The sequence below is a fragment of the Oryza brachyantha genome, chromosome 2, assembly GCF_000231095.2.
Source record: "Oryza brachyantha chromosome 2, ObraRS2, whole genome shotgun sequence".
Classification (NCBI taxonomy): domain Eukaryota; kingdom Viridiplantae; phylum Streptophyta; class Magnoliopsida; order Poales; family Poaceae; genus Oryza; species Oryza brachyantha.
The window spans coordinates 27,450,155-27,476,678 of record NC_023164.2 but is presented as its reverse complement, the minus strand read 5'-3'; the positions used below and the strand labels follow the sequence as shown (position 1 = coordinate 27,476,678).

At 38.6% G+C, this 26,524-nt stretch overlaps 1 protein-coding gene and 1 long non-coding RNA gene across 6 annotated transcripts; both read right to left on the bottom strand.

The window, feature by feature from the left end:
* Positions 1-24: 24 nt before the first annotated feature.
* On the bottom strand, positions 25-8,958 carry LOC102716476. Of its 4 annotated transcripts, XR_005811108.1 has the most exons (7): positions 8,468-8,958; positions 7,905-7,983; positions 6,581-6,667; positions 2,238-2,389; positions 829-2,163; positions 688-753; positions 25-584 (listed from the first exon to the last, which is right to left on the bottom strand). It is a non-coding gene; the product is annotated as an uncharacterized LOC102716476 (long non-coding RNA). The 4 variants fall into 4 exon arrangements; XR_005811105.1 differs by having other exon boundaries at positions 829-2,389; XR_005811106.1 differs by lacking the exon at positions 2,238-2,389 and having other exon boundaries at positions 829-1,067.
* Positions 8,959-17,942: 8,984 nt separating this feature from the next.
* Positions 17,943-24,193, bottom strand: LOC102716191 (epimerase family protein SDR39U1 homolog, chloroplastic). Of its 2 annotated transcripts, none has more exons than XM_040521485.1 (11): positions 23,888-24,193; positions 23,677-23,736; positions 23,340-23,458; positions 23,138-23,182; positions 22,876-22,954; positions 22,699-22,760; positions 22,510-22,615; positions 22,321-22,393; positions 20,160-20,230; positions 18,403-18,542; positions 17,943-18,299 (listed from the first exon to the last, which is right to left on the bottom strand). In XM_040521485.1, the coding sequence occupies exons 1-11, from the start codon at positions 24,132-24,134 to the stop codon at positions 18,192-18,194; spliced, it is 1,110 nt and encodes a 369-aa protein (XP_040377419.1). In that variant the 5' UTR covers positions 24,135-24,193; the 3' UTR covers positions 17,943-18,191. The 2 variants fall into 2 exon arrangements, with proteins under 2 accessions (XP_040377419.1, XP_040377420.1); XM_040521486.1 differs by having other exon boundaries at positions 22,333-22,393.
* Positions 24,194-26,524: the final 2,331 nt, after the last annotated feature.

The window sequence follows — 26,524 nt, the reverse complement described above, 5'->3', positions numbered from 1 at the left end:
AATCAGTTTTAGATAATGGATAGCCTAGCTGATGTGTCAAAGACGCACAAAGCGCAACACCATATTATTGCAATGTGCTACTCGAAGTTTGGGCATCTACAATGTGCATGAAAACAGAAAGAGACATTAGGGCTTGTTTACTTCTAACCCTAAAAAGAACCCTACCAGACTCTAGTAGTGCCAAATTTTGTAAAGGGAAAGTACGGTTCAGTGTTGTTTGGTTAGAGGCCTTACCAAATTTCGGTCGAAGTTTTACGAGTACAACATTCCGATATTGACTATAGATTATGCCCGAACATTCGTTCACTAACTTATATATCAATTTTGCCAATTAACGAAATGCATAGAGTCTATGCACAATATTATTGGCTACGTACTTTGATTGTAGTTGACTACGGCTTCTTCTGAAGCAAATGTCGTACTTTCCTCATTTCCATTACATAAAGAAACCAAAATATAGAATGTTTACTCGAGCAAACACATGCAAAGAACAACGGAAAGAAAATGACCTTGGTAGAGGCCTGTGTGGTCATCGCCGTCGTACACCCGTCGCCGATGTCCACCACGCAAGAGATGACGTCCCCCTACAAAGCAAAAGGAGAGAGACGTGTTAGACACCCAACACCAACCATCCAACCAACGCCAAACTGTTGGTTGCAATCCAATCCAGAAGAGGAAGAGGCTCACAGAGACAATGCCGCCACCGTAGGTGATGGTGTAGAGCCAGGCGGCACCGGAGGATGCCAAGCCCACCTACCAAAAAGCGCCACTAGTCAGTCAAGAGCCGATCTTATCGCACGTGGGGAGGAGCGATGAATCAACAAGTACCTTAGAGGGGGTAATGAATTTGAGAGGGTATTTGGCGAAGCACCTTGTCACCACAGACCTGTCCCCCACCTTCTCCACCCGCACCACGCCTGTCGCCGCCGGTGCCATTGTTGCCTCCGTCTCCGCCTCCAGTTTTCGAGAACGAGTCGAAGAGATCGAGACAATCAACCACGTTTACCCTCTTTTGCAGTATGAAGGAGATATCGATGTCGCAGACCTATTTGTTGGGCGTATGCTAACTACAAGATTCACATAGGATAACTTAGGGTCTGGTTCAAGTGCTTTGCTGAACACAGAAAATTCAGTTGGTCCATCCAAGTTTAAACCAAGGACGAAACAATCTAGTACTAGTGATGGTGATGGCAATGGCAATGCATGTTCTGGTCAAGTAGTGCCTAATGGTCACCAACACACACTCTATGTTGATAGGTAGTTTAGCAAGCGTTGCACTAAAAAAAATTGCAATATCAAAATTTGACAAATAAATGTGTCAGTCATGACCACTACCAAAAGATGATCAAATATTACATTTTTTTGTGCATCCAAATAGTATCGACTTCCAAGCAATAGAAAGAGTTGCTATTTGTCCATAAAATACTCTATCAAAGTATGAAATGATCACATGTACACGTACAAGTCTGAAATGATCACATGTACACCTACAACTGCATGGTTCTAGCAACAGAACTTTTATCATGAATTAAAAGGAGAACAAAATGTACCACTACTATTGCTAATGTCAATTTCTTTCTATAACCAATATTTGTTTTCGGTTTATGCCACCCTACTATTTATGTTATCTAACTGCTCGCTATCCTTACTCCAATCTTGATTTGAAAACAAAAAACAATTACTAATGATTTTGGATGTGATCAACTATGAGAATTTCTTTCTTATGTGGATTCCAGTGAGGATGGATTAAGTTATTAACTAGCTCATAAATACAGCCCCCTGATATCTTGGTTTATCCTTGAAATGAAAAAATAATATTAGGTCCTTTTGTGTAGGTTTGATAAATTTTACTATGGCATACTTTGTAAATCAATTCGTTCTCGTCGACTCGTTCTCGCAAAGAGCCCAAAAAACGAAGGCACAGGCGGAGGCAACAATGGCGCCGACAGCGACAGGCATGGTGCGGGCAGAGAAGGTAGGGGCAAGTCTACGGTGACTAGATGCTTCGCCAAGTACCCTCTCAAGCTCATCGCCCCCTCAAAGGTACCTGTTGCTCCATTGCTCCTCCTCGCGTATGACAAGATCGGCTCTTCACTCACCGGTGGCACCCTCTGATAGGTGGGCCCCACATCCTCCAACTGTCGCCTGACTCTATGACATCACCTATGGCGACGACATCATCTCCGTGAGCCTTCTCTCTCTTCTCGATTGGATTAGATTGCAAAAAAAAGTTTGACCTTTGTTGCATGGTTGGTGTTGGGTGTCTGATGACGTTAAAAGATGACCCGATGACATGTCACACACAAAGGCTTGGGAGTCACTTCTTAGAACGCTCTGGTGCAGGACCTAAATTTTTAGAAGATGCGCGGGCGTGCCAATCAGTTCAATCCTGCAACTGACAAGATAAACAGTAAACCAAGTCGATCGACCATTGAGCCGATAGATAACAGAAAATCCAACCGATCGAACGTTGATGTAACAGTATTTAGCCGATAGGCTGATCGATCGGCCGTTAAAAGCTTGGGTCGGTTGAGAATCCGATACATATAAACTCAAATAGTTAAACAAAGAGTGAATCATTTGCTACGATCGGCCAAAATTAATTAACATGTAAATCTCATAAGCCGATACAACATAAATAACTGTCAATCTAAATAAATTAAGTCAATTGGTATAAAAATAATACAATAAGATAATTAGCTACTATATTGGTGTAAATATAATGAACATGTAGATCGGCAAAGATCATCGGCTATAAACGACTGACAAACGATCAAGATCTTATCTAGCCTAGATTACTAAGAATAATCATAGAAGATCGAACCAAACTATTTGTCAAGATCTTATCTAGCCTAGATTACTAAGAATAATCATAGAAGATCAGACCAAACCAAGGCAGTTCAAGATTATGCCTACCAATGTCAGGATAGATACTAAACAGATCTAGATTGCTATCAAGCCGATGAGCCGATAACTTAAGCTGAACTAATACAATAACTAGCAACAATACAAGTAGATTAGAAGATCGGACCGAACTGTCGGACCGAACTAAGACAGTTCTAATCTAGCTGATACGATTACCGTGGCCGGCGGAACGTCGGACTTACCCCTCCGCCAAAGATCGAGACGATGCAGCCCCGCGTCAGGTGCCAAGTTTCGCCGATGTTGAAACCTCGAGAAGGAGGGTGGCAATACACCGAAAGTAATTGATCTATATTATGATGTAGATGATTTATAATGATCCCGGGCATACATATTTATATCCTCGGGTGAATGCTAGTCGATGTTGGACACGACATACGACTCCTAATAGATAAAAAGAAATAACAACTCCTATATGGACTCTATCTATAATTCTTACTAGATAAAAACATACAAGTCCCAATCGGACTCTGACTCTAGTCCCAATCGTAATCTGACTCTCTTAGAGATAAAAGTAACCCTAATTAATAGATAAAAATAAATTACACAGACTATTTATTCTCGAATCTATTTGCATGATTTCCAGGCCCAATCGGACTCCTTTTCCCATCCGAGTCAAACTCCATCAGCTATATTCGAGTCGTATTCCAATTGCTTCATATCCGATTGCCCTTTTTCCTATTCGATTCGGTCATTAATCTCGTTTTAGTCTCCATCGACAATTTTCCCAATTCTGGCATTAACAATGTCTAACACGTCTCTCTCCTTTTACTTTGCAAGGGAACGTCATCTCCTGCGTGGTAGACATCGACGACGGGTGCACGGCGGCGATAACCACGCAGGCCTCCAGTAAGGTCCTTTTTTCCATTGTTCTTCCCATGCATTTGCTCGAGTAAACGTTCTACATTTCAGTTTCTTTACATAACGAAAATGACAATATCACGACCTTTGCTTCATAGAAGCTATAGTCAAAGTACGCAACGCAATAAGGTTGCGAATAGAAGCTATGCATTTTGTTAGTTCCCAAGTAGTAAACGAATGTTCAGGCATAATCCATAGTCAATATCGAAATGTTGTACTCGCAAAATTTCCACTGAAATTTAGTAAGGCCTCTAACCAAACAACACTGAACCGTACCTTCACTTTCTAAAATTTGGCATTATGTCTGGTAGGGTTCTATACTATGTCTAGTAGGGTTCTATTTAGGGTGACGAAGTAAATAAGCACTAATACCGCTTATTGTTTTTCGTGCACACCGTGGATGCCCAAATTTAAAGCAACCCATTGCAATAATATTGAGTTGGACTTTATGTGTCTTTAGCGTATCAGCTGGGTTATTCATTAATTAAAACAATAATTCAAGTAGCAATACCCCACTGGTCAGTGTATTACAAATGTCATTATTGAAATTTAATTGTAGTTAGTTGTTGGACAATATGTTGATTGTTTCGTGTTTGTTAATAGACAAATTCTTATGTAGGTGTACAAGGCTATAAATTAAAAATGTTCTAAGCAATTTTTAGAGGTAATATAAAAATCAAAATGCCTCAGATTTCTTACTATGGCACTTCATTTTTTATTTTTAAAATGACAATGATAATGATCCGTCATTAGATGCAATAAAAAGTTGGAAAATATGCACTCTTCGCATTTATTCCAAATCATGTAACATACTTCTCAACAGCTCAATACCACCAGAAGCAAGACTTTCATGTCTTTGTTGATTCAAACTTAATCATCGTAGATTTATTTACAAATGGTCGTTACAATAGTGGAGAAAAATAGAATTTCAGCTTCTACAAGAGAATCAACCATATTCTTCTAGACGATCAACCTCAATTTATTGACTCGTTAAAAGCCGAACTTTTAGCTCTTCGTATCATTTATCTGATTAATCCAGTTCATCTCCACTCTAATCACCAGTTGTGCTTAATGCAATGCTATGTATCCACTTTTAATGTTTGAGAAGGTTTTATTAGAACAAAGCTCATATTTTAGTATTGCTAACCAAATATGAGAATACAGTAGGGTTGCAATGGTGATTTTGCTAGGACAAGGGCATGAAACACTTACATTTGTCTTCTGTCTTTTTAACCTTATAGATAAGAGCTTATGTACAACTTATGGACTATGTACGACTTATGGACTACTACTCTATTTTTGTGTTTGCAATTAATACACTTATGCTAGTCTATTATTTTTCAAATTTCCTAGAAAATGGATAGGAATCAGAAATACAAGGACCATACTGGACTCCAGATTTATAAGAAAATTATTAAAACCAGGAATATATGAACAATGAGTCCATGCCTAACTCCATCTAACAAGTTAATAAGTATAGTGAACGCCAAGGTGGCTAGACCTAAATCAGTATATTGCTTTCCATGGTTCAGTAAATCAGTTATATGCTTCCTCTTGCATGCCAAAGTTAAAGCACAAACAAATGCATATGCAAGATGAAGTAAACAATTGTGTGCTCCCACTTTTGCTGGAGGTCGTTTTCTACAAGATTTCAACCTCTACATCCCCAGTCCTCCACTTATCGCCTCTTGCAGTCCATTCAGTTTGTCACTGCCTCAGCTTTCCTGACACTACCACGATGATTTGCCTATTTGACTTACGAAACATGTGAAAACATCTTTCTTTCCTCTTGCTACAGGGTACTGGTATGATTGCTAGGATAACAGCAATGAGCACAGAGTCTGTGTACTGCTTCCTGAGACATCATCTGGCAGCATTGGGATCATCAATTATTGCATTTTTTGTGCATCCAAATAGTATCAACTCCCATGCAATAGAAAGAGTAGCCATTTGCCTATAAAATACTCATGAAATGATCACATGTACCCCTACAACTGCATGGTTCTAGTAACATAACTTTTATCATGAATTAAAAAGAGAACAAAATGTGCCCCTACTATTGCTAATGTCAATTTCTTTCTATAACCAATTTTGTTTTAGGTTTGTGCCACCCTGCTATTTCTGTTGTCTAACTGCTCACTATCCTTACTCCAATCTCGATTTGAAAACAAAAAACAATTACTAATGATTATGGATATGATCAACGATGAGAATTTCTTTCTTATGCGGATTCCTAACCTAAGAAAAGCCTAGATCCAGCCAGCGAGTATGGATTAAGTTATTAACCAGCACATAAATAAAGCCCCCTAATATCTTGGTTTATCTTTGAAATGAAAAAAAAACAATGTTAGGTCCTAAGCAGCAAGAGATATAACATTTTGTGTAGGTTTGACAAATTTTACTATAGCATACTTTGTAAATCAACTGATAAAATGGTCCAAATTCACATGCACTATATTAGTGAATCTTGACAAATTTGACTATAGCATACTTTGTAAATCAACAGATTAAATGGTCTAATATTAGTAGATTTCTAAATGACGCCTCTACCAAATAGTCCAATTCCTTGTGTAAAAATGGAGGGTTATCAGGAGAAGATGGTAATAAAATATGCCATTGTGTGATCCCACTTCGATGTGATAAGCTGAATATTGCATTTGACTGTTGTTGATTATAAATTAGGTACACAAAATAGTTGTAAATGGCAGTTGAGAGCTACTCAGCAAAATACAGAGTAAGACACAATTTACAATAGCAAAATTCATATTATACCGAATGGCAGAGAGAGGTATCATACCTTAAATCCCATTGACGCATGAAAGCATCTACTGTCAAAAAAGCAATTGCCCTTCAAGTGGCCAAGACTGATACAATCAAGAGATGCCTACATGTAAACAGGATAATCTTAGTAACAACAGAAGAACAGTAAAACAATCTAATTCCTTTGTTAGGTAATCCAATTCCTTTATCAGGCACATGACAACTTAATTGACATTTGGAATATAAAATTGTAAAGTGGGTATTCATACTAACACAAAGATTGCCCAACAAACTAGAAGCAACATAATCAATCTAGTTTCTTTAACAAAATCAATTATTCTCTGTTGGTCTATGCAGTACATCATCAATTATATTGATCATTTCTTTTTTGTATTGGCGTGTGCAATCTATTATCAGTTATATGGACATATTGTAATGCATGAGTATATTACTAGTATACATAACCTCAGTATATGTTATACTGGGATACTTCTAAATTATGCTGGTGAAACACATCTTGTACTTCAAGTTGTGATATAGCATCTACAATTTCTTGTAGGTCATGCGTATTAGATCATGTCAAGTATAGATAATTTCTAAGTCTTTTGCTGCTCACCTGTCTAGCTCTGCACAATATTTAGGCTCCAGTCCACTTGTAAATAGGCGACTGACCCGACCCGGATAGGTTGAGCTTTATGTTTCTACCTATATTATTTAACCTTTTTATACAAGAGTTACTGTAAGATACAGGTTGCTCCGTGGTGTCTTGTATCCTGGTTCTCATTTGTCGCAGAAAGGCAGTCTACAGTTATGTACACAATATAGTAGCTCTTTTTGAATGATCAAAGCATTATTTAGTTACTTTTATTCATAGGATTAGAATGTTGGTTGATCTCTAGCCCACAAGCCAGAAAGGAGCAATGGGCTCAGCCCCCCCTAGGTCCATTAGCTCATAATGGAAATGAACGAGTCTGCAGGACTCGTATGTATGTACGTGATGAACAAGCCTACAGGACTTGTACCCACGTTTCTCTTCTCTGCGGCACGATTCTATAGGACTCGTACCCACGTTTCTCTTCTTTGCACCACGATCGGAAGAGCCGTTTCCTCGAGAGGAATCGCCCCGATCCCCTCAACGTCGTATATAAAGGGGACCTTGTCCCCAATGACAGGTTGCCACTTATGCAACGTGTTACCACTTAGCAGAGTCATGTGTTTTTAATAAAAAAAAGTAATGTGTCGCTTACCTAATCAAAAGATAGAAGGGGTAAAAAAGTTAATGTGTCGCTTTCCTAATAAAAAGATAGGAGTGAACCCCTTCTCCCGAAGTTACAGGGTCATTTGCTGATAACGTGACTAACCTATGGTAAATCTTCCAATTTACCCATCGTCAGAGGCGTGGCGTTGGAGGGAGTGAATTCCATTCTCAATCATCCCCACCTAAAGATCACAGATTAAGTAATATCATTCAATCTGTATAATGCCTTCATCGAGTGGTTTCATTTAATTCTGCATAAGATGTACGTGATCATGCATAGCCTAAGATTAGATCAAATTATTTACTACATTGTGGTATTAGAGCCTTCTTAGACCTTTGCATGTTCCCATCACAAGCCACTTTTGCATGTTCCCATCATGCGCCGTATTAGATTAATCTGATGGCTAGATTAACCTGACGGCGTGTGTTCAAGTTTTAGGATTTATGTTTCTGTTTATTAGGATAATAAACAAAATTAAGTTCATGCTGCGCGATTTAGTTTGACTCATGGTTCCGTCCAAATTTAAGAAGGGATTCACAGATTAGGGACTTAAGAAACCCTAATGTTAAATCCCCATATCAAGAACACTATATTCCAACTTTTGGCAAATCACGAACTCAGTGAATCCCAAAAGACCCCAGTCAAAATTTGGGACAAGGACTCACCGGCTTGATAAAACCGTGTTGTTGGCATCAGCTCGCCGGAGCTCACCCTTGCGCTTGCTTCAGATCGCCGCGCAAGGGTGAGGCTCGCCTCGCTGCGGTCTTTGCTGCGCCGAGGAGGAGAACCGAGGTGGGGAACCGCCCTATTTTCAGCCGCCGCCGTCACGCCCCGGCCGTCGCCGACGCTGCGCACCTCGGCCTCAGTCCCGCCGCTGCGCCCCTGGGGCACCGGCTCCGCCCGCGCCCGCCTCAGCCGCCGGCCCTCAGCGCGCTGGCCTCAGCCTCCGCCGGCCCTTCTCCACGACCGGCCCTCAGATCCGTCGTGCGCCCCGGCCTCAGCTCCCGCCGCCACCCCGGCCTCAGCCGCGCGCAGACGGACGCGCTGCCGCCGCGCTAGGGCTCAGCTTCGCGCGCCTGGCTCGGCTGCCACCCCTCACCCTGTCACCGCTGCGCCGTCGCTTGGTCTTCGCCGCGCCGCATCAAGGGCCGGGGAAACGGGGAGGGAAGGGAAGAATGGCTAGGGCTTTGGTAGGTGTCAGAGTTTTGTTTTGGCTGTATGGTCTCCTAGCCGTTCGATCCCATCCAACGGCGTACGTTGCTCGCACTCGTCTGCGGGCCACCACACCTCTTAATGGGCCGACCGCCACTCAAGAGCTGACGCGCCTATAGGCCGCCTCCACTAACAGGCCGGCGTTCGGCTTGCGAGCAAAATTATTTCTTTTATGTATTCTGTTTTAATGTAATAGCAGATTAAGCTCTAATTGTTTTGAGTCGATTTTATGCCTTAAAATTCAGTAAATTTTATTTATGTTATTATGATTATTTCTATCTAAATGGAACCTATGAGAAGTTTGGGTAGAATATAAATTTAATTTCCTTTATCGTTTCAGTCAAACGGAAGTTCCGATTTAGGACTTTCATTATTTGGATAATTAAGTTAATTTTGCTTCATTTTGGTCCAACGGTATAATGAAATGAAATTTCATGTTTTCATCTATTTGATGACATTTTGACACTCAGGCTTTTAACTCTTACTTTATAGTGAGATAATATAGAGAATTTGCGTATTCATGTGCATTGATTGTCACTTAATAATGTTTCATGCTTTATTCTATATTTTCCTTCATGGTATGAATAAAACTTCATTTATGCGCATAATAATTTATTTTACGATGATGTTTTACTCTATCTTAGCCCAACTGTATTATAGAGTAAAACTTTATATTTATGCACATTAATGTTTAGACATTTTCTCCATTTTTCTTTATTATGCCATGGAGTAAAAGTCTTATTTTGCTTGTGCAATTAATGTATTTTTTCCTTACTGATAATAATGTCATTTTAATTTAATTATGAGTTAAAATATTATTCCTATTCGGATGATTAACCAGACCAACGTAGGGTTAATTATACATATTTATTATTGTTTTAAAGATAATAATGTTGGTTTTAATTTATTTTGTGAGTTAAAATATTATGTTTATGTGGATGATTAACCAGACCAATGTAGGGTTAAATATACACATTTATTATAGTTTACTAATGCTATTTGTCATTAAATTTTTAGTCCTGAATAATGATAGCGCTCAAATAAAGGACATTGAACAACTTAATGGCACAAATTTCCATGAATGGAAAGAACAGATGCAAGTTACTCTTGGGCTTCTCAAATACGACATTGTCATACCAGAGGATTCTCTCATTGCTTCCCCTGATGATGCACCTCCTGATGTTAAGAAGGCACATGAGGAAAGGGCGGGAATATGGGAAGAAGCCAATCCCATGGCCTTAATGGTCATTAAAAACTCCATTTCTTCTAGCATGAGAGTTGGCATTCCTGATGTTGAAACTACTAAGGATTATTTAGCTAATGTAGAATAGAGTTACTTCTCTAACGTTTATGCAAGTAACCTTGTGATGAACCTGCTCGCATCCCACTATGATGGTGAAAGTGGTGTGAGAGCACACATAATGTCTATGACCGATATGGCTGAACAACTAAGTGGAATGGACATGGATATTTCTGATGATTTCCTAGTTCATCTCATCATGTGTTCACTACCTCCTGAATATAATAACCTTAAGATACAGTATAATATTCAGCAGGATAAATGGTCTATTGTCGAGCTCACATTACACTCCTTTGAGGAGGATGAGCATAAGAAGGCACAAAGGAAATTTGGGCAGTACTAAATTAAGTAAAGAAAGCGGGACTCCACTGCCAAAACTAAAAAAGTTAGTAAAAATTGTGCCGATAAGTCCATTGAGTATCATAAGTATTCATCTAAGTCTAAGGGGAAGGATAAGGCACCTGAACCATCCATGAGTGAGTATAGTGCCAAACTAATCTATAAGATTTATGAGAAGCATGGGCATGTGTCTACAGATTTAAAGACTTCATGAGCTGCATTTCTAAGAGGGTAATTTTAACACATTTATGTACCCATACCAATGATGCACTTATGATATTATTCTTGGCGATTGATATATGTGCAATTAAGTGATGCACTTATTCAATACAAGAATTGTTTTCCGTGAGATCGTGAAAATGAGGGAACCAAGTCATATGAACTGGAATGACCTTGACATGAAGGTTGTCGCCATCTTCCCTCAGCTATAGGAAGAAGTCATCAGTTGTTTCATTATGCGAAGGAAAATGTATTTCTGTGAATAGCTACTAAATTGAGTTTGATAATAAGAGATACTTGTTGAATTCAATAATAATGTCATCAGTCTTGTACTTGAGCAAGACAAATCTTATTTACTCCCTATTACGATTCTACGTTGAATGCTTATGTGTTAATGAGACCTCAACGAAATTGTGGCATTACTTACTGAACCACATTTCGAATGGGAAGATTATGTCACATTGCATTAGTTGTTGAATGTTTATGTGTTCATGAGACCTCAATGAAATCGTGGCATTATTTTCTAAACCACATTTCGAAGGGGAAGATTATGTCTCATTACATTAGAAATAAGGGAAAAGTATTAAGGCAAGTCTCAAAGCCAAGGTTCATCTTCACCAGGGAATTCTTTATATTCTTCCACCAAAGTTTTATCTCCTTTGCTAATGATCATTCTAAAGCACTATAAAGTTTACTTGGTGCAGTTAGATAAAGGATGAATATATTACTTGGTACTTTATAAGTGTAATGTCCCATTAGCAAGCACATAAGAGTGAAGTGCATCAGATGATTAGATAGAGGGATATTACTTTTAAATTCAAGTCTAAAGAGTACTAAGGTCATTTTATTTGTCTTCATACAGTGACAGAAAATTTTGGGATATAATGTAAGATTGTTATCACAGCTGCTCTAGTAATCAAGGGAAATTAGTCAATCAAATAAAGTAAAGTTCATTCCCTTTGCTTCAGCTATCGGAGGCTTCCTGAGTGCTAAGTCTGGATGCCTACAGATTTGGTGTTATGTATAGGGAATTATGGCAGATTTTAGTTAAGCCCACATGTTATAGTTCACTAAAATGTCTTGCTATTTGTGAGACTCGTCTAATGACATGTTCACACATAAGAAATTTATGTTTGATTAAGACATTAAGGAGCAAATATCCATGGTTAAGAGCTCCGAATGGTCATAAATTCTATAATCAGATAAATGTGCCTTGGGTCAAGCTAATCTAGTTGTCTTACTACACAATGCAAGTTCCTAATGGGATAACAAGAGGTGGTTCATTTTGGTGAAAAGATGTACTCCAATTTGATGGTCTGTACAGAGGAATCGCAAGACCGATTATAGGTTTAGGGCAATCAATCTTGATATGGGATGACCAATGGGATGAGAATGTCAAATCAATCAAATACCCAAGACTCTACTCCTATGCGAGACACAAATCTGACTCGGTGGAACATCACCTTTCGAGAACCCCTGATGATCAATACTTTCTACCGTTATCAATGCAGGCATATCAGGAGTTTGAAGACATGCAGCTCGACTTGCAACAGATCACTTTGACAGAAGATAAGGATAGTTCGACTTGCATCTAGGGATTTGACCGCTATTCTTCACAAAACTTTTACAAGCTCAACTTTATCTCAATTACTCCACCAGTTACTCTTAAATGGATTTGGGATAGCAAGGTAAACATGAAGATAAAAGTTTTTTGGGTGGCTTTTCTTTGTTGACAGATTGAACACAAGAGATCTCCTGGATAGAAAGTATATGATACCCCCGGAAATAATGCATACTGTCCCATCTGTCAAGTAAATGCTCGAGAAACCAGGGAATACCTATTCTTTACGTGCGGATTCAGTATGGACTGCTGGAATACTCTGGGTTGCGTTTGACCGATCAATATGGACTTCCACCAAATGATTCAGACAAAACGCAACACCTTCACTTCAACGTGTTTTTTGTAATTATTTCTACTTGATGGTTGGAATATCTGGAAAGAAAGAAATGGGTTGATCCCAAAACATTCAACCTTCTCTGCCTTCTTGGAAGGGAAACTTAAGATACGATCTAAGCCTAAATTTAATTAGACTTAAGGATGCTCATCAAAACACTGTTCAATCATGGAATAATTTATTGTAATAGATATCAGGCCTTAGGGCCAATTCTGTAACATCTCTCTCCTATTAATAAAATTAACAGTGGGGCTACCCTCACTATCTTTTGGTAAAAAAAGAGCTCCAAATGGTATTACTGCATAGTCGACAATGCAGACTAAGTGTGTGACATGTGTAAGAATGATAGAGCAGACGTATGACTTTAGACTATTTTCCCGAAGTTAAGAGTGGTAGACAGCTTTATGAAATCACTAAATGTACGGCGATAATGAGATTGCATATTAACAACCACAGTTTCCTATTCAAGTAGCAGCATCATGTATTTCTGCCTACACAATGACATTATGATGCTAAAGATAGGTCCAGGATCGAATTATTAATATGAGCATATTAGTTTTAAGACCGCTCATGGATCCACATATTTCAAAGGCTTATGAATTAAGTTTAATTGAAATTTATGTTGTTGGCTAGCACATGTGAAAAGTAATACCTTTGACAAGATCCTAGATATAGGGGCATAAGAATCAATCAACACCCAACAAGAGTAAGTTGATTCCTATCAAGGTATTATGGTGAATTATAGGTATTGGTGCCACCGCGGCGTATTAATTGCTCTCTAATCCATTGCTTTAGTATGCTATTCTACTAAGACCGGACTCGTTAGACTTAAGATCAAGTGGGAGAATGTTGGTTGATCTCTTGCCCACGAGCCAAAAAGGAGCAATGGGCTCGGTCCACCCTATGCCCATTAGCTCATAACGGAAATGAACGACTTTGCAGGACTTGTATGTACATACATGTGGTACGAGTCTGTGACTCAGTACCCACATTTCTCTTCTATGCACCAAAATTTGATAAGATTCCTAACTGGATTCGGTTAACTAGATTCGGTTAAGAAAAGGGTGCAATCAGCCGATGGAAAGTTTATTTAGAAGAATCCGAGTTCAAGAAGGAATCATGAAGACCATGAGATGACAAATTAAATCCATTTATTAATTAGTCAGTGTTTAGTTTTTTGCTTTATCTCTGCAAAAGTTTTGTGTCCGATTAGGACTAGGTTTCCTTTTGTCTTTAGGAAACGTGTATCGCATCCAATAGGGAGTAGAGTTAGAGTCCAAGTAGAACATGTGTATTTTCTTTTAACTATTAGAAAATGTGTGACATGTCCAATATAGACTAGTACTCATCCATGGGTATAAATATGTATACCCGGGGTCATTGTAAAACATCTACATCTACATAGATCAAATATAAATTTCAGCACATCGCCACCCTGTTCACCGAGGTTTCATTACCGGTTGAACATCACACCTGATGCAGGACTGCATCGCATAGATCTCCGACGGAGGAGTAAGTCCTACAATTCGCCGGCTCCAGCAGTCATATCGGTTTCAACTTAAGGTTGATCTGCTTGACCACTTTAGGTGATTTCTGTTGGCTTGATATTTGTTGTTTGACATATTCAATCTAATAATGTCTCGGTTCGGTCTAATCTATTAGATTGTGTTGAACAAATAGTTTATATCAGGTCAATCTATCTTGCACATTGTTTTATCGGAGTTCCAGCCGATAAGGTATCAGGTAAACGCTGCTACATCAACATCCTATCAACTGGCTCTAAAATATTCATTGGCTCGATCGATAATTGATCGGTTTGCTTTATTCTTCATCTGACATGATGCAGGATTAAACTAACCGGCACGCCTGCACCTCTTCTAAGAATTTAGATCATGCACTGGAGTGATACAGAGACTCTCAGGGCCTCGTGTGTATTCAACACGCTAGATCAGACATATTTGGCGTCAACACATGTGTGCATATACGTGTTGGTACATTATCGTTTGAAGTTGAATAATAATATAAAATATAATCATATCTATTATAAATGCAATAACATGCACATTATTACTTTTTTCTTACCGGGTACTATAATCTTACTAATTTATATTTCAAAATATGTAACTATTATACCACATGTTTAATATAAAATCTAGAACATTGTTTTTTATTTAGAATTTGGGGATGAATGTTATATAGGTGTTATACAAGATAATTTTTTATTTAAAAAGTTAAATAGATGTCATGTTGTTAAATAAGTTCGTTACTATTTACATTTAAGAAATGAACGATGGCTAAATTAGGATGAGACATGCCTACTGATAGTTATCTGAGATATTTGATTTTTTAACCTCACAAGAATTTTAGGTGTTGAATTGTATGTTATCTTAGATGTGAATAGTTGTTCTGTTCATTTCATATTACCCACAAAACTATATAATTGTAATCTGCATTATTTATTGGCTACTTAACATATACTCTTCTTTCTATTACTTCAATTCCAATTTTCCAATGTTTCTTTATGTGAAAATAATATTTATTTTAGTTGTTCTTAGTTTGATGCGCTCGGATCAACCAAGACAACACGCGTGACACTGTAGCATTCACGGACATATTACTAGTCTCATGAGTAATTGGATTTGACGTTAATCACCAAAACCGTAAGGATGGCGCGCACCTAACGTTTCAGTTTAAAACAGATTTATATATATATAAAGATAAAGAAAAGGCCCGTGAGAGCATCTCCAGAAGCTACGCTATACGGTACTCCATCCGTGATTTGGCACATACAAGCAGAAAACCCGCCTCCAGCAGATGCGCCGTGCAGCCATCCAAAGGTGGCGGATGCGCCAAAAGAGGAGAGAGAAAAGCAAAAAATGGTGTCTCTCTCCTCACGCTATCACAACGAAATCGAGCTCCCGCCCCCCTTCGGATTTCCACAGCCTCCCCTCCGGCGCGACCTCCCCTCCATCGTCATCGTCGCCGGGCGGCGAACATGAGTAGCCATGGAGAGGGAGGGTGGAGACTAGAGAGAGAGTAGAGAGATGGAGGTGTAGCAAATCAGGACTGGAAGGAGCAGAACGGCCGCTGCTTGCCGCCGCCGCCCTGTGCGCGGCCGCTATCCCCTGCCGTGGTTCGTCGCCTACCCGCGCCGCCTGTTGCATTTGCCGCCGCCTGCTGTGACCCGCCCGCCACCGCCTGCTGCGTCCGCCTCCGGACGTCTCCCGTCCCCCGCCCGCCGCCGCCTGCCTCGGGCGGCCATCGGCCGGCCGCCCACCGCCGCCTGCCACCTCCAGCCCTCCCCCGACGCGCCTGCTCTCCTCCCTCTGGCTGTGTCTCGGTCTCCTGTCCTCCGTTTGAGCTTGCTTTGGATTTTTCTTTTTATATGATCTCCTGGGATGCTCTGAGGCCCATCTGGCTGAGCGCGGCGCCCGAACACCGGCCAACATCTTTAATCCAACGTTAGGGATTTGCAAATTGTTTTGTCAATCTATTAATCTGACGTTAGGGATGGTTTATTGACCACCATCTTATCATCTTTTATACAATAATAAAGATATGTCCACATTCATGTACATAACTTACATGTACCGGCGCCCACACGCATAAAGTTAGTACATTATTATCAAATACTAATAAGCTAGCTATTTCTAAATGTGATAAGTCTCGGCGGGCCGCTATGCCAGATGCAGCGTGGTATCGGTCTCTTTGCTTGATCGCTGCTATATAAAAACAGGATTATATAGGTAGGGATAAAACGATGGTACATGAGTACTCTCTTCGTCCCTAAATATTGGACGCCGTTGATTTTTATATACATGTTTGACTATTCGTCTTATTTAATTTTTAAATAATTTTTGTTAAATATGTAATGATATATATACATAAAGATATATTTAACAATAAATATAATAATATAAAAATAATTAATAGTTATATATTTTTTTAATAAAATAAATAGTTAAATGTGTATAAAAAAATCATCGGTGTCAGCCAATAAATAACCTCTCCAGCGAGGATTCTATGAAAAAGGGCAACTAAGTGAGTGGTTGATCGTTTTCGCGGAGAGGGCGCCGGGAGTTAACCCTGCAATATATAATTGATAAAAATAAGATAATGAAGGAGCTCGCTATAGCAAACAATTTTTTTTTTCTTTTTACAGTTACACGAAACATGTATAGACGTACAAACAAATCAATTGCTATATGTAATACGTCATATAAGATTGATGGCAAGAAATAAATAAAATCTAAGGATTTAGTTTGTAGTAATGAAGTATATGGAAAAGTTTCTATATACTCAAACCTATTGATTTTTTTTATAAATTAATGAGTATGCAATTCTATTTCTCCATTTTTACTATAGAAAAATTCCTCTAAACTAAGAACAATAGAATGTGGGTTGTTTATAGAGGTGATCTTAGGTGTGTTACTAGAATCCTCTGAGTACTGTGTTTCAAAGAAAAAAAAAGCTGAGATGTTTGGTTTAAAAACCAAACGATATATTTATAAATAAAAAATTTATATATGTATTAAAGACCGAATATAAACAATAATAAAAAATCTTAGATTTTAAATTTTAAATTATTGCTTATTAACATAAAGACTGAAAAATAAATAACTCCAACCTATCGATGAGACGCTGGTGAACGCGGTCGTGGAAGCGCGAGGCTGAGTCGGCGATGCCGGTGAGGGGCCCGCGGTGGAGCCTGGGGGTCACTTCCCTACGTTCCGTGTAGTAGTCGTCCGACAAGCCCAGCGAGAAATGCGCCGCCACCGTCGTCGCCTGCAGCGCCAGCAGGCAGGCCACCACAACCACACACGCTGCTGCAACCGGCAACACCCTCATCTCCTTCGCGGCTGGCACCATTATTTGGCTTTTGGTATGCTACGTTGTTCGATTCTCTCTCCAACCACACTTACACGTAATATATATGTATAGATGATCCACGTGCAATTGGTCCGTGGGCGAGCTGGTGGACATAAGTTCCAGTCTAAAAATGGTGAAGGAAACTCCAAAGAAACGTATGGCCGTCCTTTGATCCTCCACAAGAAAATTTTAGCCAATAGACACAACTCAGTTAGATATTATTTGGCACATAAATATATACTCCCTCTTTTTTTCAACAAGACACAGTAACTTTTTACATCCATATTTAATAATTTGTTTTATTCAAAAATTATAGACAAATATATCAGTTATAAGCATGCTTCAAGTACGTTTAATAATAGAATAAAGTAAAAATAATTAATAATTATATATTTTTTTAAATAAGTTAAATGACGATCTCAAAAGCTAAAAGTGAAAGTTAAAAAAGAAGGCAGTATATGTGTGACCGAGTATTTGACTATTTGAGTTGATTGGTCATAGGTCCCTGGCAATTGCCCTGAGTGCGTCTTGTACATAGGGGTATTGGTAGGAGAAGCCCAGTTGCTTGGCCTTCACAGGAAGAACCTTTTGCCCTTCAAGGACCTGAATGTATGCAAGCAGATGTATCTGGTTAATTCTGATGCATGGATAATCAAATTGCAGGCAAAAGATAAATACTACTAACAAATATACAAATGAAAGTTACCACTGAGGCGCCTTCTCCTAGCACCGCTTTGAGGGCAAACTCCGGCACCGGCAGCCAGGAGGGCCGACCAATGACTCGCCCCAGCCGCTCGCACATTTCCGACAGCCGCACCGGGTTGGGTGCGGTTCCGTTGATCACACCTAATTAGTGGCGGTCAAATATTGCAACTCTCTCGAATTATTATTGTATAAATCTGGTTAGTATAATTATAAATAAGTGTGATGGTCCGCGCAGACCACCGATAGCATTGTAATTCTTTTCACGTAATAGCATAAATATACTTATATATATATCTAATACTATGATTGATACAAAAATTGTTACGTCTGTTCTCTTAATAATGCAATATATATATATATATATATATATATATATATATATATATATATATATATATAAAATCTTTATCATATGTTCATTTCCTCTATTTTTATCTTTAGGTCATTAACATCTCTAGTGGACATTCTTGCACTCACTTAAAAATATCATGTTGTATCGTATATTTGTAATAGTTATTTTCAAATTAGATTCCTCTATCAACCCTTGTTTATTATTGGGTCGTATTTCCTTATTATTGCTTATGTTTTGGACTCTAACAATTATTCCTTTTCATATTATAAGACTTTTTAGCATTGACTAGATTTATTTTTCTTTACGTGTCATTGACTAGATTTATTTATGTACTAATGAAGCTATATACATATGCGAGACATATATATTGATACATTGATAAATCTAGGCAAACTCAAAAAGTATTATAATATGAAACGGAGGGTATGATGTTACCTTAATATAGGTTTAGGATCCAATCTCATCTGTATTTTTTATGTAAATTAGCTGATCAAGTAATTTTCTGTTCTTTAAGTTAAAATGAGAATTTATATCGAATTTTACCTTGTATGTTCGTAGGAAAGCCTCCGGTTAATATAAGTAAATATTTGAAATATTATCTCAACATTATGTATTTTATCCAGATTTAAAATATTTCTAAGCTCTACTTTTACGAGAATAAGTTTATCAATAATATTTATTTTTTATCTCAAATTTAAGATTTTCTAAATTGCATTTCTCTGTGTTTCGTCGAATAGATATCCAAGTAAAGTATTTATGGACGTAGGGTATGGCTGGTGCCACGGCATATGCGAGATTGCAACTATGATAAATCACATGAATTTATATACGGGTTTGGGCTTGTGATGATGGGTCATAGCCCTACTTATGTTTATATGTATTTGGTGAAAGTCACTCAGAGTACAAGGTGCAAGCAATCTACTCATTAACTTATCCAATTACAAATCAGCAACCAAGTTGGTGTGGTTGAAGTCAATGACTAGCAACGAGGCGACTCTTTTAAACTTGAATCAACATGACTTTCGTTTGTTTTAAGATTCGACACTTTCCCCTCATGGGAGGCTAATATATTTGTATCAACAGGTACCATTTTGCTGAGCATGACTCGAAAAAGTCTTTAGGCAACATATTGTACTACTCTGCCTTTCTGCCTTGTATGGATAAGGTTTTCTTCCTCTACCATGTAGTTTCTAAAGTGTATAGGAATTTATAGCCACGGCACAAATGTAGTGTCTTTTTTCAATTACTTTATTATAAGATAATGTTTGTTTTATTCTAAATTTATGTGCTTAAAATTGTATTACTACTTCGGTTGTATTTTTTATTCATTTATAAATTTTTAGACTATAAAAACGAATATGATGACTTCTCTTAAGATAGATATATATTAGTAGGTCAGAGGTTACCTCGGTATGCAGGGTTCTTGAGAGACTCATAGATGAGGTCCACCAGGTCGTCCAGGTGAATCCATGAAAACCTGTCGATATCCACCATAAGTAATGTATGTTAACATTAGCTAGACCAGACCTGGTAATCCTATAAAACAATAAAATATAATATAACATAATATCTCTACCTTTCTTAAAGCCCCAACGGAGTGTAATTAATAATTAAGAAGTGGTGAAAAACTGTACAAAGGCCAGAGGAAACGGGAGTATGGGGGTGAGGGGACAACGAAGACGTGGTCTGCTAGGTATAACCTGAATAAGAGCGTATCACTAGCAAAATACAGTAAAAATATCCATGTTCAAAATATGAGTATTATTCTTATGCCAAACTTTTTGCCATGTGTGAAAAACAGAGATAAATAGATGGCGGGTGTGGGGGTTTGGGTCAATTTCATGACGTTGGGTTTACGCTTTGCCTAAAAAAATTAATACAGTCAAAATATTTTTCATTGAGATTTAGTAATAAAATTATTTATTAAAAATATTTAAAAATTCCACAATTATGGATCAATGTGTGCATAGCTCATCTAGCATATCCCTTGGGTATACATATACATATATGCACTTGGTGGGGGCCACATACCTCCTCACCCACAAGGGCATGTCTAGGTGGACCACCTCTATTACAACATATTGTCTCCGTTCCATAATAACTTTATTTTTTAGTTTTTAGATATAATGTTTTGACTCTTTGTTTTATTTAAAAAAATTTTGCGATTAATATTTTTATTATTACTAGATGATAAAACATGAATAGTAATTTATGCGTGACTAATTTTTTAAAGTTTTTATACAATTTTTTAAATAAGACAAATGGTCAAATGTTGGATACATAAATCAAAATGAAGTTAATATGAGACGGAGACGGTAGCTATTTGGTGATAATTTGAGTATCCTAGTTAGATGCCAGTGACATGGTCTAGTGGTATTGGGTACCAATTGCATGCTACACAGATAGAAAGACAATGTGGGTTGGGTTGGGCTAGGGTTTAGGGTTAGTGGGTTGTGCCCCACCGTCGATTCACATCAGATCATCATTTTTTAAGCTAAATCACATATGTTCTTCACTTCTATATCAACTAGGGCCGCGTTAGGCAGCCATGGCAAGATAACTAAGCCCCATCGTTTTCCACGCGCACGCTTCTCGAACTGCTAAACGGTGTATTTTTTGTAAAAATTTTCTATAGAAAAGTTATTTTAAAAATCATATTAATACATTTTTTATTTTTTTATAATTAATAATTAATTAATTATGTATTAATCTATTTTTACGTTTTCCGCGCAGGATAACTAACCCCCTTCTCCCATGCTGCCGAACGCGGCCTAGGTACTATACAATACCTTATTATTAGATCTAATACCCATAGGTACCAAAATTAATACATGGGTATCAGATCTAGTACTCATAGGTATCAGAGTTGGCACCCATAGGTATCAGACTTGATAACAAATGTATCATCTTATGGTACCTAATGTATCACGTCCGATGTATGTATCTATCTAGTATTGTAGATATTATGATACATTTTAGGTACGATAATTATCAGGATGTACCATAGAGACACAGAGTGTCATGATACCTTGATACATGTATGTGCCATAATAATTGGAGGTGAAAATACATCTAGCTCCTAAACGAAGTTTTGGATGATTAATGATAATACTAGACAATCATGTGTGCGCTAATCCTTGTGATTGCAGATAAGATAAGGAATCAATTTCATTTGAAGGAGTATGTGATTAATTTCGAAGCTTATGTGACCCAAGAAATGTCTTTCGGAGTTGCAAGCGTTCAAAGGCGGAATTTCGTTTTCGTTTCTTTTTCGTTTTTGAGTCATAGGAACTCTGTACTATTAAGAGGGGTCACTGGAATCTCTACATGCATCCAAGAGTCGCTAGCGTCGAGCCTTGTTGAGTTAGAGGCTTGTGATGTCGTTCCTGTGAAGCAGGACAGGACAGTCTGGTCCCAAGGCCGGACAGTCCGGTAGCCGAACGGTCCGGCTCTTGTCTCGGCTAGAGCTGTTAAGTGTGGGCTGGACAGTCCGGTCTCCTAGCCAGACAGTCATATAAAAAAATATGGAGGAAGTAGATGACATGGCCATTAGGTATATGCAATTACGCGCGTATGTACCATTGTCGTCCCGTCCCCAGGGGTCCACCGGTAAACATCATGAAAAGAGGAATCATCTTGGCTGCATGTATTATTGTGTTAGACAATTGAATTAAAATCATCTCAAATCAATAGATTGGAATAACTTGAGACCGATCGAAGAGCAAGAAAGCAAAGCAAATTATTAAGCAGATGTACCTAGAGCGCCGCCGTCCTTGCCCAGAACAACCCCAATCCGGAGAAGCACAAGCCTAACATTCTCTTGGTTTACTTGGCGTGCCCTGGCCTCCCACTCTCGACACACCTGAAAAGAAAGTATAGCAGTAAAGTAGTTGAAAGACTGATGGGTTCAATTCATCATGATATCGATTTATGTTGATCAATAACCTCCGCAAGATAGTCATTGCCTGACGGACTTGACTCATCGAAGCTACTGATCTCACTAGTACCTGCACTCATGCACTTCCAAGCTTCAGAATCCTCCATGGCCACCAAATAGAAACCAGAGAGATACACTAGCTAGCAAGCAACCTCCCCGTCTCCGGCTTGCACATAGATACTCACCATAGAAGCCAATGGCCGTTGCGCTCACAAAAACTGAGGGCCGAGCATCAACACTGGCATTATTTATGTAATTCACGACCTTCAGCAAACACACACCAAGTTCAAAGCTAATTTAATCCCAATATATACAGTATGTATGTTGTGATGGATACCGTAGTGTCCTTGAAATAGAGCCCATGAGTATTGGCAAATCACAAGGTCTGTAGGAAAATTAACAGATTGTGGATTGAAATTAAGGGCATTTAGGCACCGCACGTCGTACCTTTGATGTAACATTGATTCGGCTCTCCTTAATTTCCTTCTTAATCTGAAATTAAACCACATATATAGGTCATGACATCAACTACTTTATTTGGTCTAGCTAGGTGCGCATATCAGAATTCCACTGATTTTTAATCAGACATGTTATAATCGGTCCTAGAATTAAAAGGTGTGCTGTTATACATATGTAATTAGGTACAGACCTCAGGCGACCACCTTGTGCTTATAGGCATGCCTGCCAAGTTAACAACAGCAGTGGAGCCTTGGATGCATTTGTCCCAGTCCCCCTGTTCGGCAATTGTAATTCCTGGACATTTGGAAGCTGCAGAATACAGGCGTACGCACATATGCGTGACATAGGGAGAGACTTCATTCATTCGATGCTCCAAAAGTAAGTAAAATTAATGAAGCCTAGATTGAGATTAGCGTATATAGATATGGGCCGTATAGGAAGGACGACGGTGTACGTTAATTGCTGCAGTGCATTCATTTATGTAATTAATCTTTCTTTATATACTACTAGTATTACCTTGTTCTTACCCGGAAAAATTGATGTGGCCTTGCTGGCGGACCGCGTTAAGACGCAAACCTTGTGATCTTCTGCACGTAAATTGGCAGAGAGTGCATACATAAACTGATAAACACTAGTAGTAGATAGTGAAATGAAATCCCATTACAGTACATTGCTGCCCAGTGCCTACCACTGCCAGTGTAAGAATTTAAGCGATCATGGATATATTACTGTACGTACCGGAGAGGAGCTTTTGGACCAATCTGCGGCCAACGAAACCGGTGGCGCCTGTGATGGAGATAGTCATCATCGGAGCTCCGACTGCTGCTGCTGCTGCTGGCTGACCATCCGTGCTGAGGCTGCAGCAGAGGACTCCGCGCCGCCTCGCCCTACCCGTACGCGTGCTGCTCCTGCGCGTACGGGTGGTGTATTTGGCTGGGTGGGGGAGAAGCAGATTGAGATGGTGCACCTGAGCGACGCCGCCCATGGCCGGTCGCTTGCAGAATGCAATCCCGGTTGGTCGAGTAGGGGAGGATGCCGGCCTCATGAGCCTCCCTCATTTTAACCGTGCCTGGATAAGGTCTCCTACCTCTCTTTATGTCCACGATTCATACTTGCCCGCATGTGAGCAGCAACTACCCTGACCCTGCGTTTGGCTCGGCAATGTGGCCTGCTGCGTGCACAGGACTACCTTTGGGTGTATATTACGTACTCCCTCCGTTACAGAACGTCTGACGCAGTTGATTTTTTTATATACGTTTAACTATTTATTTTATTAAAGTTTTTTTAAAAATATGTAAGGCTATATATATATATATTCATAAAAATATACTTAACAATAAATGAAATGATATAAAAATAATTAATAATTGCGTCAATTTTTTGAATAAAACGAATGGTCAAACATGTATAAAAAAGCCAACGACGTCAAACATTTAGGGACGAAGATAGTAATAATTACTCTCCTTGATTTTTTTTTATTTTGTACATGTTTGACGTTGCTGTTAGATGTACGTTTATTTATTTATCTTATTTATTTTTTAAAAAATATGAAATTTGAAGTTTCTTTATCTTTAATAATTAATAAGACAAATTTACTTCCATGGAAGTAAGGAACATCTCATCTTCTTATCTCACGCATGTCACGCGTATAAGATTTGTAACAGATAATTGGTCAATTTGATCTATGATGGGTGTACATCGTACAGCTAGTACCCATTGTTTATGGCTAGAACTATTTAGGTCTCTAGTCACATTCACAGCTTACCATCCATCCCAGATTAGTCATACGTGACAAGACATAAATTATAACCTATCACCGATGATGTTTTCATGACTTCTAAATTTCAAATGCACGAAAAAAGTTTAAAAATATATTTTGAATTTTGTTAAGCACTTAGCCATGATCTCGTAGCGGTATCCCCAAATCCACTATTTATTGACAAAATATATTTTACTATATAAACACCTATCCATAATCACCATATATTTCACTAAGCACCTGGCCATAGCCCCAAATCCACTATTTTATGAGACAATTGCAAATTTATACATACAGCATATCGACTTTGAACTCAGGATGTCATGCTCTAACATAATAGTCAGTAGCCATCTCACCTATGAATGTTGATTGGTTATTTATTTGACAATGTCCATTTGAAAACATGTAGCATATAGTTGACATCCTACATGATTTCAAATGAAAATGTCATATGAAGTTATAAATCTCATCAATATCTATAAGTTTTATATGAGGCATTACTCCATCCAATGTCATTTGAAAAATTCAAATTTTCATTTTTCAAAATAGATCTCACCTTATAATGCATATTCGGTTGATGCTTGATGGATGAACCCGATTGCGGTTATCGGCTAGTCGATGCAACACCAATTATTTGGGAGAAGAGGAAGCCAAGGAGATGGAAGAGGATGAAAGCGAGTACGAAGGAGGAGGTTGGCTGGAGGTGCAGGTGTGTAGCCGGCGCTCGTCTCTCGTCCCTGCTCTCTCTACTCAAATGTCTGGCAGCTGGCTGTGGGAGTGAGGGTAGGGTTTCCTTCTCTTTTTGCTATAGTACTCCCTTCCTTAGTAGGGCAGTCAATATATGGCCCATGCCCACCCAATGTATGGCCAATAGCCCATCACTGCGCCCGACTTAATCAATTTGAGTGTGACTATGCTGAAAGTTGACGGTAAGCCAAGGAAGTCGCGTGACTTCTTATTTGTTGGAGTCGTAGCCTTTTGGTCGTATGGGTCGAACGATTTTACAATTAATCGTCGACTAATCATGATTAATCGGTGACTTGACAACCATGAATGATTATGGATGGAGGAAGTACCTGGTTTGAGTGCTTCAGCCAGTCTGGCCGAACCAATTATTAGAGTTTCCACTGCTTTACCACTCCCCTTGGTTCACAAAAAACTAGTAGTTCTTCCACTTTCCTATGTTCAGGTTAGTTTACCATTTATCTGTGCAATAGTGAGAGAGAGAGGTATTACCTATGTTGGGCTATTCTTTTCGCCTTGGACTATAGGTTGTATTGTTAGTAGTATTTCATTATCAATTATCTAGTTTTGCAGATATGTTTTTCATACTTTTAAATGGTCTATTTTGTATAAAACATTATTATGCGTGATTTCCAAATTGTTAAAATGGTATGTATTTGCTAAAATTGTTTATACGAAAGTTGTTTAAAAATCAAATGGATCATATGCTAAAGAAATTCCTCATTTTGTGTGTGTTATTTAGTATAACTTCTATCTTCACTTACGAAATCTGGCATATATATATTAAAGTGATTCATCTAAATAGATTTTTAACTTTTAGTCAGATAATATCTATGGTTGTTCTTTTTTTTCACCATGGGACTAGGCTCGGA

Bases quoted from the DNA above. Each gene is read 5' to 3' on its own strand.
- LOC102716191 (XM_040521485.1), bottom strand. From the start codon at position 24,134: ATGGGCGGCGTCGCTCAGGTGCACCATCTCAATCTGCTTCTCCCCCAC. The intron at 23,737-23,887 runs GTACGTACAGTA...ATTTACGTGCAG, and splicing joins GGTCCAAAAGCTCCTCTCCG to AAGATCACAAGGTTTGCGTC. The intron at 22,616-22,698 runs GTTATTGATCAA...CTTTCTTTTCAG, and splicing joins GCAATGACTATCTTGCGGAG to GTGTGTCGAGAGTGGGAGGC.